The sequence below is a fragment of the Triturus cristatus genome, chromosome 2_2 (genome assembly GCF_964204655.1).
Source record: "Triturus cristatus chromosome 2_2, aTriCri1.1, whole genome shotgun sequence".
Lineage (NCBI taxonomy): Eukaryota > Metazoa > Chordata > Amphibia > Caudata > Salamandridae > Triturus > Triturus cristatus.
Window position 1 is genome coordinate 798,725,378 of NC_140582.1, and position 15,087 is coordinate 798,740,464.

Here is a 15,087-nt window from a genome sequence, read left to right on the forward strand (position 1 = left end):
AAAAATAGCTGTAAATCAATCTGAAACAATCCAAATTTGCAGTGCCAATCCAAGTTGCAATACTAGCTTTGAATTGGAATTATCAAAAGAAACTCAAGAATCCAACCAATGATTTCCAGAGAAATTTGATTTCTGTTGCATTTTATTAGTAAATGCTGTCTATAATAATTAATTGTCTCATAGTTACAGCCACTAGGCTCAATTCACAAAGTCAGAAATGTAGAAGAACGAAATTACATCCACTCCCGTTTTAGACTTTTAGCTTTTTGGCATTGATAGTCCTCTTTTTTGAAGCATTGCTGTTGCAGATTAATGGCAAACATAGATTTCAAGAAGTAATTCTAAAAGTCCTAATGCAATAACAGATTTTCTTACATGAACAATCTTATTTGTTTATATTTTTCCTTCACAGTAAAAATTATTTTCCAGTGGAAAACGTTTTCTCTTACATATCCATAAAATATGCAGTTACTCTCGGCTCAGTCGCTAGGAAATAATACGATTAGACATATTGGGCTCGATTCACAAATATTTTTTTTCTACAAGTTTTTGCTCCCTGTGGGTACCACAAAATCATGCAAAACAAAGTGCTCATTTAATTGTTGGTTAAAAAAATACAAGCTTGTCCATTCCTGGTGTACCATTTCTATCTTCTCTCTCGCTACCCATCCTTTGCCCCGCATCATAGTTTTTGCAGCCATGTGCTATGAACCTTGTGATCCATCATCACTAGTTCTTTACACAGTATTTCTGTTTTACATGTTTATTTAATGAAGGGACATTTTAAGTTCAGCGGGACGTATGACACGATGATACTGGTTATATAGATTGAAATAGTGACCAAAAATGTCTGAGTGAAGAAAATAATCTTTTAAGGAGACTCCCTATTAGATATTGAAAGGGGTGACTAGGTTAATAGAGTGCCAGACAATGGGTTCAACCATTCAATCATACCCTACGTTCAATCCAATAAACTGCCTTTCAAACACACTAGGGCATTCTCAGAGAATGTCTGTATTATGCATAACCTGCCACTGAATCAACAAGCCAACTGAGATTCAAGGAGAAGTTTAGCTAAAATGTCTTTTGTTAGAAATGAGTTGTTAATCTTCTCCAAACTCTATCGGGCCTTTCTCACCTTTACCGATCTACCAGTGGTTTATCACACTTTCCACAACCACTGTTGTGCCTGCCATTGTTTTAAACCACATACGGGATACTTAATCCTATAAACCTCTGGGAACAGAATTACTTGCCACAGTGTTTCCCAGAGCAGACTTTGAATAAGAGAGCAACTGAAAAGGTCGCAAGGTTCTGCATCAGCTAAAACTCTTGGAACTAGAGCTCCCTTTCAGCTTTTTCTGAGCTTCTTTGAAGCAGCACAGTGTTATGTGTTCCTTCAAAGCTGATCTACCTACCTGTGCCGGTTTCTTTTGCCATATTCATCTTCTGAGACAGGATCAAGGTCTGGTAGGGGGATGATGTAACCGCTGTCTGCACTCAGTCTCTGTTCATCAAATCCACTCTCCCTGTCCTTCATTTTCTCCTCATTTTTGTAGGTGACGCCAATGTAGGTGTTGTCGGAATCTATCCTCATGCGAGTCACAGCTGGGTGGTCACTCTTCAGGAAGTCCAAGTGGATTTTCTCATAGCTCTGTGAAGAAACAATATCACATGCTCCATGATTAAGTTGTCCAGGTGGCCACATAAATTAACTGGCAACTGGATTTAATCAGATAAATTTAAATCTTTCTACGCAACATGATAGGATAGTCTAAGAGGAATACGGGCTGGAATGTATCCCACTGAGAAACAGCAAGTATTTTCAAAACCACTAAATGTTCATGCGAGAGCATCAGAATGTCTACGGCTGAGGCAGCTAAGAAAAAACCTAATTGAAAGCACAATGCTATAGGATTTGGAACTAGGCAAAACTGTGACCAAAATTCAAATTTTGGTCCTGTACAAAAAACTGACTGACAAACGCATCCTGTAAAATTGTAAAAACAAAAGTGCTCCACAACTCCATATCTTTCACTTTAAAGATACATATCTTTCACTGTAAAGATAATATTACCAAATAAGATTAAATGAAAGTTTAACATCCACCCCATGCAAGTCAGTGAGATGTATTCCTGATGTTCTCTTTGAGTTCTCTTTAATGAGAACTCATCTTGTGAGAAGTTGAAGCAGGATAAAGGAGTTTGGTCACTAGAGCACATCTTAAGTCTTATAACTTCTCCAACATGAAAATCGATTAACAATCTTAAAAGTGGGATTTTAAATGGACCTGATGCAGTGTCTTAGATGAGTAGATTAAGAAAACAAACAAAGTATTTCCTTATAGGTTGTTTTGACAATAACGGAACATTTAAGAAACAGCAAAAAGTCCAATTCTACCAGTGCTGAATTCTCAAAGTGCTCTGATAAAAGACAGTAATGGTATGCTGTATTTCTTCTCCTTCATTTAATTTATCCCACATGATTTGAAAAATTGTGATGACCATTTGTTCACATTATTAAAGCTTCCATTAAATTGTACTCTTGATGTACTCGTTCTAAGGTTTGCTGACCCACTTTAAGTAATGTCGAACAACTATGTTCTTTGGACTGTATTGCTATTACTCCATGGGACTCTTGGAGACTCATGTGCTCTGTTCCCTAGGCCTCCCATTTTGATTGGAATTACAGCCATTGATTTTGTTTTTTTAATATTTCAGTATTTTTATTGAACATTGTTTGCACGCTATGTTACCCAATGTCTTCCTTGGGTCCAGCAATAATTTATTTCTGCAATGATTGTTCATTTTATTCGAAATTGTATACTTAACAAAGTCATCATTGGTAGAATTTGACTTTATGCACTGTTAAAAAATTTCCAATTATTCCAATTGTCAAAAAACCTCTAATGGACCCTCTGTTTGTTTTCTTCATGGATGGGCATTGCTCAGGTTTCAAGGAATACTGGATCACCCCTTGTTGTTTATGGACATTGGTATTTGATGGGGACAGATACATTCATCTATAAACCATCATATTGATATATTTTATTAAAACACGCCTCTTAAGAATTGTTGATGATAAAAGTGATAGAAATCACTGATCTAGTGCATCTCTTCACATTTTTATTTCTCAGCATAAAAATTACACCAGGAAACACAGCATTTATTTCTGGTCCATGTCCATGTGCTAATCAGGTAGGAATTGGGCTATTTTTCAGATCCGGCATCTTATAAGTCAATAAGTAATGTACCAGTGAAGTAAGGGAGATTTAGAGTGTCTAGCATGAGATGGCTCACTGAACAGTTTTGTGCAGAGCCCCCTTTTGTGTGAGAGCAAAATCGGCATCAAACATGGAACAAAAGCCTCATCACAAATTAATTCTCTATTGTTAGGTAGGAAGGTCATTTTGACAGCTGTGAGTATCAGCATCAGCACTATAAGCCGGAGAAGACATCTGCCCAACACATGCGCCTCAAAGAACTGCCAAAGCATAGAGAAGAGATTTGTTTTTGTAGAACCACCTGACACCTGTTGTGACCAAAGTGCACTGACCTGTATCACTTCTCACTTTCACAGATTGCAGAACATGTGATGTTCAGAACAGATGAGTTATATAGTGGGATTCCATAAGGACTGTATTTTAAAAGCGTGCTGCAAAGCACTGTGATGCACAATCTCTTAGGGTGACAGGATGACAACTACACAGCTTCGTGTTCTCCAATAAACCTACCTTCTTGTATTCTCCAGGCAACAGACTTTCAACTATTTCACTCAGGTTGTAAAATGATGGTCTTTTCTCAGGCTCACTGTTCCAACATTTTGCCATGATTTCATAACTAGAAACATGAGAGAGAACATTATGAGCACGGTATAGAAGAAAGAGGTCACAATCTCATAAGCAATAAAGTGCTAGGGCACATTAAATCTTGCACATCTGAGCCAGATCCTTACACTTCGTGAGTTGCATGGTCAGGCTTGGCCATTCGGTAGCCACTCTTAATCTTGTTGTAGAAACTGGAGTCAACCATCATCCCAGGGTATGGTGTACCACCTGTGAAACAAGCAGAATATGAAACTCACATGCCAAGATATTTTACAAACCCACACACACACAGAGTTTTTATATTCCATCTTGAGGTTAAGGGCTCACAAATCTTACATTGCTGTATATTAATTCACCTGGATTTTTAATTACATTGTCTGACCACAGTTCAAGGTTAAGTAGGTATATTTTTGCTCTTTCTTTACATGTATAAATAAACATACCGAGAAAGAGATAGCATTATAGATAGAGGTACAACATTATATTTTATATAGGCTAACAAAATAATTTAGTTACAAGCTTCTGACACCTGACCAGTCACTTCTCCGGGCTGAATAAAGCATGTTGACAAAACAATAGTAACAATGTATCCACAAAAATATATCAATCTGGCACAATGTTATGTAGTTGCAATTCTTAAAATTCTGTGACAAAGTCCTGCGATTTCTTTGTTGTTTATTAGTCATTTATGGATACTACTTCTCTTTCCCATGGAGTTCTGGGTGCTTTCCTAAGAAAAAGGAGGCAGATCTGTTGCAGATAACCTCCAAAAATAAGGTTGAGGTGTGCTCAAGGTCTGAGAAGGATACTAAAAGTGATCTGATGGGAAGAATGGGTGGGCCAAGAAGGTAGATGTGTGAAGGAGAAACAGCAAGCACAATTTGCATAGGGGTGATGCTGAATTACGTTAAGATTTAGAATATTGATATGTGTTCAATACATTTTAAATCCAGGCATGCACCATTGTTAATAATACTATCTAAGGAAGAAAAATCTTGCTTAATAGTGGTTTGTTTTCTAGAAATGTGGGGATGAAACATTAGAGTCTAGTAGGTATTGGCATAATGGCATGTCAATGATCAGCCCCTTTACATGACATAGTCTAGAACCTTACACTGCCCCTTGAGATGTTGCTATCTTGAGCATTTTATGTCAAATAAGATCAGTGTTCACAGAGTCTTTAACCTCATGTGTGAGTTCAGAGGGATGCATGTTGGTCTGTAAGAAATGCATCCTGGAAATCAGTCTCACAGATAAGTAAAATCTTGTATTGTGCCACAAATTGCACAGCGAGTGCAGATCATGTGCCATTTCCACATTTACTCCAACGCCACACAGTCATTGGTTCTGCTTCTTTTTGTTTGAAACATAAACTTAACAATAATTTCTAGACTCAGTGAAACACCTTGTTAAATGAACACCATGGTAATCTGCACACTTGGTAGATAAAGAAAGTTATGGGTACATACCAAGGGAGAATATTTCCCATAAGAGTATACCAAATGACCAGACATCACTCAGTGTTGTATACAGATTGTCAAAAATGCTTTCGGGTGCCATCCATTTTACTGGAAGGAAAGTCTGCAGAAAAACAAACATAAGTATTGATAATGAAAGATCTGTTATTGAACAGCAGAATAAGCTCAGCGATTTCCAAAGATAAGTGAAATAATTAATCTTATACAAAGTACAGGTAAGTGGAGCAGGGCATCAGGAGAGTAAATTTACACTTAATGCTGACGCACATAATTAAATTTCACAAGAAATTCAGTGTACAGAACAAGTTGGTGATGGCGGTTACGTTTTAAAAGAAAGAATAAACAATTTTAATAATAAGCACTATTACAAATTAACACTAAGTGGTGCCTTTTTAGTGCCCTTTTAAGTCTGCGGGGATCCGTTTTGCCAGTTACAGGCCCAATTGGAATTAGAAAGACTGTAGATGTACTGTAATCCTGGACCTAAGGATCCCATTTATAATTCCCCATTAAGACCCTCCATCCACCTCTAAAGTTACCAGTATACGTGGTAGCTATACCTCCAGGGAAGAGTAAACAGGGATTTAAAGGGGTGACAGTACTGGGGCTCCAAATGCCTGACTGCAAATTCTGCCAGAGATTACAGAGAGAAATTAATTAATTACAAATTCAGTCCATTTTTGGTCACAGTCTCACCCATATTTTGGACTCCTAAAGTCCTCTACCCCTTTCAGAAAACCTTTTGAAATCTAATAAGTTGAATATACCCAAAAAGAAGTAAATCAGGGATCTCCAATTTCGGGCCATGAGGGCCAGATCCATGCCAGATGAAGTAAATCATTGTTAACAAGGTAAGAAAAACAGGGGAAGCCTTCAATATCACCATCCATAGCACATATTTTTTATTTTCTTTAACAGTGTTTTTTATAGCGTGAACTTGACCCAAAGGTATCAGAGCACTTTACACGTGCACCAGTTGCATTACATGAGGACACATTCATTTTATTTAGGCACAGGGAGATGAAGTGATTTGCCCAGAATCACAAGATGTTGCGCGTCCTTGCTGAGACTCGAACCCGGTTCCCCAGATTGGAGGTCGACCGCCCTAGCTGTTAGGCCACATCCTCTCCCCAGAGTCTAATTATTAAGCGTGCATGTCTGGTGAAAGAGGCCCCTTGCATGGCAGATCACTTACAAAAGAGATGGCTGACAATAGACGTAATAGCTAACTGCTGATTTTCATCTGCTTGTTGGGCTTGCCCAGCGTGCCAAATCAATGGAGTAAAATAGTCCCCACATTTAACAAAATAGTTACAGGGACATGTCCCATATTTTCTGTTTGGAAAATCAATCAATTGAATTGCTTACCATATCATCGAAATGCTACATACATTTTGGAACAGCAACTCGAGAGCCTGACCAAACAAAAAGTGGGGTGCTTTCTGATTTTGTTCCTATACCCTATATCTTAGTAAGCTGCTCCTCTGCAACGCTAACAATGTTACACAGGAGACACTACTTGGTGGGGCCCTCTCGTGTCTTACCAGAATACCATACTTGTTTTATCAAGTATAATCATAGCGCCAACACCCGCACACTGAATAAAGACCTTTACTTTCAGTATAACGGGAATGCACAGATTTCAGGATAAATAAGGTTCAGCCCAATAGCATGTAATATTGGTTGCGAAACCTAAAAGGTCCGGAAAAGGTCAAGAATACCTGATTTTATTTCTTTCATAAATATTTTTAGCTTCAGAGGACCCTAAATAATGTGATTGATGCAATGCATTCCAATAGAATGCAGATCATTGGTCAAAAGCTTGACCAAAGAAGTTGTCTTTGCTGTAAGACATTCTTGATGATAAGAGTTATAATAATTTGCAGTAATGCAAGTCAACTTTTGTGACTGATCATAAAGTTATTTTATTTACCCAGGATGTAGCCTGAAGCAGTGTGAGCCTACTTTAAAGGTGCGTTTACTTTGGTTGAATCATGTGTAAAGTGGTAGAACAGGTTCATATCTCAGAGCTGCAAGCACATTTGAGTGGTGTACACATATACAAGGGAAGGATGCTGCAAAGGTACGTACGCTGCCTTTTGAAACGTAGTTGGAGTCGTGCATGATGTCTCTTGCCAACCCAAAGTCACAGATCTTCACGATTTTGCCTTGAGCCAAGAGAACATTGCGAGCTGCCAGGTCACGGTGAACACACTGCAAAGAAAGAGGTAGGAAAGGGAGAGCATCACTGAAGGATCCTTACATGAGCATGGACCGACTTAGAGAATTATACAAGCACATTAGTGAAGTAATCCTTCATAAGGGTGCATTTGCAAATGGAGGATGGGGACATCTAACAAACAAACTTTGAGAAAATAGAGATGATTCTGCATTCTTATTTCAGGATCTGCCCCAGCAGCTAGGATCTTCGTATTGTCACGGAAATAAAAATATCCCACTTTCTAGCGACTCACTGGGACATCTCCCACATTCCCTAAGCCCCAATCTTCCTCAGGATGTGACACTTAAACAAGGACTCATGAATGAAGAACTTTATGAGTAATATCAGGAAGTTCTTCACCGATAGTGCAGACAATGTATGGAATTGCTCTTGAAGCAGAAGTTGTGGGGAACCATCGGCAAAATCAGTAATAAAATTCAGGAAACATGCAACAAGTCAAAACAATTAAATCACTGCATAATAGCAAAGGGGAGACTATAGTGATATGACCAGTTGGAAATTTTGTTGAGGTAGATGGGCCTGCCAGTCCGAATATGCAGTCATTGTTATCTTATCTAATGCTAATAAGTGTTTAATATAGAAATGCACAGTTTCCCACTTAGTGGCATTGTAAGCAATAGTTGTTACTGTTATCCAGTTGAATAATACATTGTATAGGGCCTGGAAGGATGAAGGGCATAAGTCATCTCTGTTGGGGTTCAAACTTATATCCTGCATATCACACACTGCTGTCGTGCAGATGTCAACAGCAAGCCATCTTAGTAGTGTTATGCACAGAGTTTGCATGTATTGACAAATTTAGTCAACGTTTTATGGGACACTTACATTTTTTGAGGCCAAAAACTCCATTCCCCTTGCAACCTGGTAAGAAAAGCTGAGTAAGTCCATGAGGGTGAGACCGTCAAAGTTCTCATCTGAAAGGAGGCTAGTGACCTCTGGCTCTGTAGCAAAGTAAAGCAGATATAATGTTGGTGAGACAGCTCCTAATGGCAATATGTTTTGCAAACTTTAAAAACTGATTGAATTATATATAGAGAGTGCATTTGTGTTGCACTGCCATGATTTATGTTCAGCATGTCCAACATTACCTCTGTCAATAAATGCAAATGTAAACCTAGAGCAGGCCAAAGATAAAATTTAGAGCTGCTAATGCATGAGATGCAGTACATAGAACAGTATGGACTATGGGGTACCTTTTACTCTAGATTAAGAAGTCAGGATATGATGATGTGATGGATATGAGTCTGTATACTGGGGTAGTGCATTTTACAGTTATCCATTGTTTTGGGTCACGTGCCAATCTAGTCCCTAGTCACTGCCTTAATTTTACCACTGCATGTTTGGTCATGTAGTTATGACTGTGATAATGTTTGTTATCATTATTACTATTTGTAGTAATAGTTGTAGTAGTAGTAAATGTAGGACTAACAGAAGAGGAACTAGTAATGGATAGCTACAGTAGTAATGGGTATTTTAATAATATAGTTGCATCAGCAGCAGTAGTAATAGTGACAGTATAATAATTCTGTGAACAAATTGATTTTCATTGAAAATGCACGCTTTGCTTTTCTTTGCTTTGGGAATTACACTAAAGGACTGGGCAGGACTTTCTAGAGCTAATATATTATATCTCTAAGCTGTATTCCTTTTGCTTTAGCAGTGAAGCAAAAGGTTTTTTCTATTTTTGCTTTTCGAGAAAAATATTAGGATTTGAAATCTCAATTATTAATTTAGCTTAAAATGCAAAACAACTTTATAGGACTTCTAGTTGCAAGTTAGAAGTCAGAGGCAAGAGAATCATTAGCTAGGTAAGTTATGGTATTTTCCAAACACGCAGCTCTTAAGGGTCTTCCTGGAGGCCATGGAAAGGCCAAGGGTTCTAGGAAAGGAAGTGTTGACATTTGGGTCTAGTCATAAGAAAGCACCATATTGGGCTATGAATATGAATTACAACAGTATTTGAAAATGTAAATAACTTGCAAGCAATCATCAAACTTTCAATTAATTGCTGGCAAAGTTATCAACTTACATGAAATACATGTTTCCATACATCAGAATGTTTTGGAAAGTAAACAATGTGCTCTTTGTAAGTTGTATTGCACAAAAGGAGATATGGGGCATGTAATATTGCAACTAAAACGTGCAGGTTTTAGATAGCTAAGTGAAAAATCACATTGTACACAGATGTTGACAATTGAGTTCAATGTGTCCACAAAAGGTTTGCGCATTACTAGCTCAGAACCTATGACAACTTAAAATATATTTACCTCATAATATATTCTTTTTTTAGCAAATGTACAGTTTATGGTTACCTGAAAGATGCTTTTTCTTGTATGATGCAGGGCGGTCATACAGTGATCGCTGAATGTCTGAGTAGGTGGAACCCTCCTTCCGCTCGAGCATAGGCACATACTGGGTTGTGTCTGCTTGCTTCATGTCCATGTAGTCCCCATTGTTTTCAAATGATAAGATGACATAACTGTAAAATGAAAAAGAGTTGCTTAATGTTCATCAAAGTTCTGGGCTACAGTCCTCGACTATTGTCTGGTTCCCCATACATCAAAGATTATAGCTTAGTGAATATGTCAAATGTGCATACTTGTCCTTAACCTTGTACAACATGTTCCTACTTTACCCAGGTAAGTACCTTTTTTCTAAACTGACTTATTACTAAAATGTGAGGCAAATTAAGAAAAATGTTGATGCAGTTTTTAACCTGTAACTCGAAGGGACACATAAGGAGCCTATGGGTATACGTGTGTTGCCTATGGATAAATCTCCATTAAATGTTACCAAAGGCTCGGCCTATATCTGTCTGATGTCTATGTTAGCCAATTGGCCAACATTATCCAGAAGAAATGGCTGCACTGCCAGACACTAATGACAACCAGATTTATGTTCCCCTTTTAGAAAATACAATAACTGAATTTTTGTCTCCGAGTACCTGCTCAGTCGAGGTAACTATGTGAAAGCAGGTAAAGTATCTATAACTGAATCATGACAAGTTGAAACTAATCATCAGTTTATCCAGATGTGCTGTCTCAGTTTACTATTTGGCCAAAGCCTGAAACAAAGAGTTGGCTACCTTCACAGCCAGATTATTCTCTATACGGAACTTTAGGATGTTGCAAGCATGTATTCATTACTAACTAGTGCTTAGACCTATGTCAGCATGACTCGACTAAGGGAACCCCTCTTGTCTGCTCTGACCTTGCTCCTTGTTCCAAACGTAAATGTCCCCAGTAGTTCAGGAGACAGCAGCTCAGATGTTAAGATTTGTCTCTCAATCCATGCATGTAATAATTGTTGGGTTCTATCTACACTGGTTGCCCGTGATCTTCAAATCCAGATTCACATAATGGGATTGTTGTCACATTATTTGCGAAGAGTGCCAGTGCTCCAGAAATCAGGAACTGCACAGCTTCTGGGTTTTAGAGGGTATGTGTCTACTCAAACTAAGGTTACTGCCTCCTACACTGAGAGGATAGGTGTTTTCGACTTCAACTTTGGCAGTACAGAACTTTGTCCTAGATTAATGGAGAGTTACACATTATTTTGGCCTTCCTGTAGTACTGTATTTATCTAGATGGCTAGCACTACCTGTGTTTGTATCTGGACAAATTATATTTGTATAAGAAATAATGTTAAGTTCCTTTCTGTGGGTTTTGTTTTTCCAGAAAGATAAAATAATGACTATGAATGAGGTGTTTTCTCTGTTATAGTGTGTGAATATTATAAATAACCATTTATAGAAAACACTAAATTAGCCAGTCAATATCCTGTAAAGGTGGAACTGGAATAATCTTTAATTAGACCTTAGCACTGTAATAATAGATATGTGATTGTGAGTTTATTAGCACCGTTGCTCCTAATAACATGCATTATTGGGCTACATTTATTTTCATGAGCCAAATATGAAGGGGTACAGAAAGTAATATGCTATTTATTACCACTGTTTAGGGAGGAACACCATGACCCATGCAAGACTTTACCTCTTGTGAGTTAGCCACTTTTACCTTTCAAACAATAATAAGACCGCGCTACATGGTAGAGAACTGCATTAACTCATACCTAATATGATTTCAATAACACAACCACATCAAAATGTTTTTAAAACTACATAAAATCATAATGGTTGTAATGAAGGCACTGCTCAATGAATACAACTTTCACAATATTCAACATACAAAATGCTGGATGAAAACAATGGAAGATCTAAGCAAGTAGAGAAAACAATGCGAGAAAAGAAAATGCTAAGAGTAAACAACTTCAACCAAGTTTGCCCTACCTTCTCGTGGTCTCATCAGTTGGGTTCATCCCAAAGATGTCTAAATCTTTTTTAGGCTTGTCCGGGTGTCGGCTCATGAAAGTGTCCCTGTTCTTGTGCAGGTAATTAACAAGATCTCCATAAAAGCAATATTCAGTAATTATGTAAATGGGACCTGAAGTAGGACATAGAAATTAAAGTGTTAACATCTGAATGACAAAGAAAATCCCAACAATGCTATACAAATTAGGAGAAATTAGTGCTTTATCGGACAGCAAGTCAACATGATGTGCTGTGAGTTCACATGACTCTGAATCTGATTACAAATTTGTGTTTAATAACATTTGATTCATTAATTAAGAAGTATTTGACTAGTCCCCATTCATAGGAAAGTGACTCTTTCCTACCTGATTTTGTGCAGGCTCCCAGCAAGTTGACAATATTCAAATGGGGCCCGAGATGAGTCATTATCTTCAGCTCCGACATTAGCGCCTGTTTTTCACTAGTTCGAGCAGTGGCTGTGAGAGAAGTATAACAGTAAAAAAGAGAGCACCACAACACCTGAACATATTTACCCCTTGTAAGCTGTCCCTAATATCTTCCTGACTAAATATCATTGACTGATTCCTTCAATTATGGATAATGGACTTTTTTAACGCCAACAATTTTTATTTGCCTGAAACACAAAGTGATATGTTCATCCATCGGACGTACAAGAATCTTCCTTTAAAATTTGAAGATACGAATCTTTAAGATCCATATAATTAATTTTTCAGTGTGTATTTAACTAATAATGCACAGAACCTAGACTTTTGAAGAGACTTACAAAAATGTCAGATTTTCTGTGGCTGAACATTCATGAGTCCTTTTTTTAACCAAATTTGTTTTAACTGAATAGCAATCTAAGTATATTGCTTTCTTGGGACAGTTACTCTTTTGAGCCTTGTAGGCAAGAATTGGCTAAATAATGGTATCACATTTTCACTTTCTGATCTAGTGTCAGCTGTCAGCCCTAGAATAATCTATTAAAAGATTATCAAATGTGTTCTGTTAGTAATAATTATTTTAAATAATTAGCAAAACAATTTTGCAAGAGTACAATTCACTTACATTTTGTGATGTTTGAGTATTGTACAAATGTGTGAAGAAAATGCCAATGCTTTTTTTTTTACATAGTTTACAAAACTTTTGAGGTTTCGTTGTAAGACAATTTTAGAACCACCTTTAACACTTTGTTCTATACTCGTTTTTCTTGTCAAGGATGCAGCAGGGGGGTCTCGAAAGGTAAGTTAAGCATATGAGATTGTCTTAGGAGATCTTGTTGGCAAGTATAGGTATATGTAACAAACTCACTGGATTTCAGACACTATTATTTTAAAGAAGATGGCTTTCAGAAAAATTCATTATGAAGAACTGTAAAGTGGGGCTCATCACAATATTAAAAAAAGGAAATTATGCATTCATAATCATTCATACTTTCATTTTTGGAAATCTGAGTACAAACTGTTCCATCATAGAGATAGATATACAAAATTATCAACTATGATTTAATATGTCATATTACAATAGTACAAAAGAAACATTCAGTGATGCTTTTATCATGTCTCTATAGGATTTACATTAATGTTTGTATGATAATGGCTGACTGGTAGCAGCTCTGTTCTGTGTTTGGCTTGGCCTTTACACATAACTTCATCCCAGCTGCTGCTGCATGCTATTGTCATAGGATATTAGGTAAACGTCTGCACAGATTAGTGATAAATCTGTGTGGATTTTTTATTACAAAACTAAGAGGTAGAGTGCAGAACATATGGACAGCAGTAAGGACATTTAATCAAATCATGGCACATTTGACTAGATGTACCAATGGTTGTGCAAATACAACACAATTTTGTGCTGAGCTTGCATGCTTTCAAAATGTGTAGTAAATAGGTGCTACATTTTTGTGTTGCATCAGAAAAACACCAGGCAAAGTTTTAATATACCACTTACCAGTATATGAAAGAAATATTTTAGGACTTTTAAAGTATCCTAATTTATTTGCTATTAAAGTGATTAGTAAAATCTTAAAAATGCAGGATGTGTGTGAAGTTATGTAACCAACGTGTAATACAGTCACCCCTCATCATTCTATAAACATGTAATATTTAATCTATCCATGTAAAAAATGAATGTCACATTTTAAATACTCTGTTTTGCAATTAAACAAACGTGTACCTTACAGTGTGTCCAATACTTAAGAGTGTACAGAGAGAAAGAGGGGAAGAGAGCCAGACAGGGAGAAATTACCACGGCTATTGCAGCAGAAAGGAGAACTAACAGTATCACTAATATGCCAAAGGTAATGTACTGGCATCAGGCAGGAACTCTCACTGTAGCAAAATGCAAATAACACTTATTTGGAATATTAAGCAGACAGATATTGGTTAATGAGCACCAAGGTTTAAAAAGTGGTGAAACGGTCAAAGTGGCAGCCAAACAGGATACATGCTAAAGATGTACATTGAAAGTATTAACGGGTCTAATAGGTCCTAAACTGAGGCAGGGTGTGACAGAGGTTTTACGAGCATTATGATATAGAAAATCAAGCAAAAGAAGTAATATGGTGGCACATGTATTAGTGCAAGGCACGTCCTTTACTTACGTTTTAACATTTTCACAGCCACCTTCATCACTGGTTGAGAGCGGCTCAAGCCATACGCTGTTCCTTCGACCACTTTGCCGAATGCGCCAGAGCCGAGGATTCTTCCTGTAGTGGAGATAGTATCATTTGTTTAGTTTTTTTCCACATGACTTGCTGTAATAATGAATACTGTGTACAGTTCCAAATACGATCAATCCCCCTTTAGGTAGACAAGAGGATGTAAAGTGAAGACAGGGATCACTCAAGTATAATGCACCGAACTTGAATGTCTTGACAAACTGTGTGACTATAAATGGTAGGGAAGGGAATAGAACCAAAACAAAGGCTTGTAAGTAGACCAAGTTGAACTATTCAAAGCAGAACATTAGATGGCGTGAGAGGGCACAGCATGTAATCCACAACATCATGTGCAGCAAACGCTGCTTCAGAAAGCAGCATGCCTGGGATGGTATCAGAAAGCCTTAAGTGGGCTTAGAGATTTAGAGGCCACTCGGAGAAAGAGCCTGGTTGGAACTTAATGCATTGCTGTTTGAAGGATGTGGTTATTGATAATTCTGCACAATCTATAAAACTGATTATTTTTTCTGGTAGTGTTATTTTATGTATGTATGTGTGTATATGGTATTTCTA

The 15,087-nt window shown here is 37.4% G+C and overlaps 1 protein-coding gene across 2 annotated transcripts in view; it reads right to left on the reverse strand.

Moving 5' to 3' along the window:
• PDGFRA (platelet derived growth factor receptor alpha) overlaps positions 1-15,087 on the reverse strand; it is a 75,575-nt gene that overhangs the window by 4,317 nt on the left and 56,171 nt on the right. For both annotated transcript variants that reach the window (XM_085642093.1, XM_085642092.1), the window contains 10 exons: positions 14,458-14,562; positions 12,221-12,331; positions 11,835-11,988; positions 9,859-10,025; positions 8,372-8,487; positions 7,396-7,518; positions 5,296-5,407; positions 3,955-4,054; positions 3,734-3,839; positions 1,419-1,654 (listed from right to left, as the gene is read on the reverse strand). In XM_085642093.1, coding sequence (XP_085498219.1) covers positions 1,419-1,654; positions 3,734-3,839; positions 3,955-4,054; positions 5,296-5,407; positions 7,396-7,518; positions 8,372-8,487; positions 9,859-10,025; positions 11,835-11,988; positions 12,221-12,331; positions 14,458-14,562 — 1,330 coding nt within the window. The remainder of the gene's footprint in view (positions 1-1,418; positions 1,655-3,733; positions 3,840-3,954; positions 4,055-5,295; positions 5,408-7,395; positions 7,519-8,371; positions 8,488-9,858; positions 10,026-11,834; positions 11,989-12,220; positions 12,332-14,457; positions 14,563-15,087) is intronic.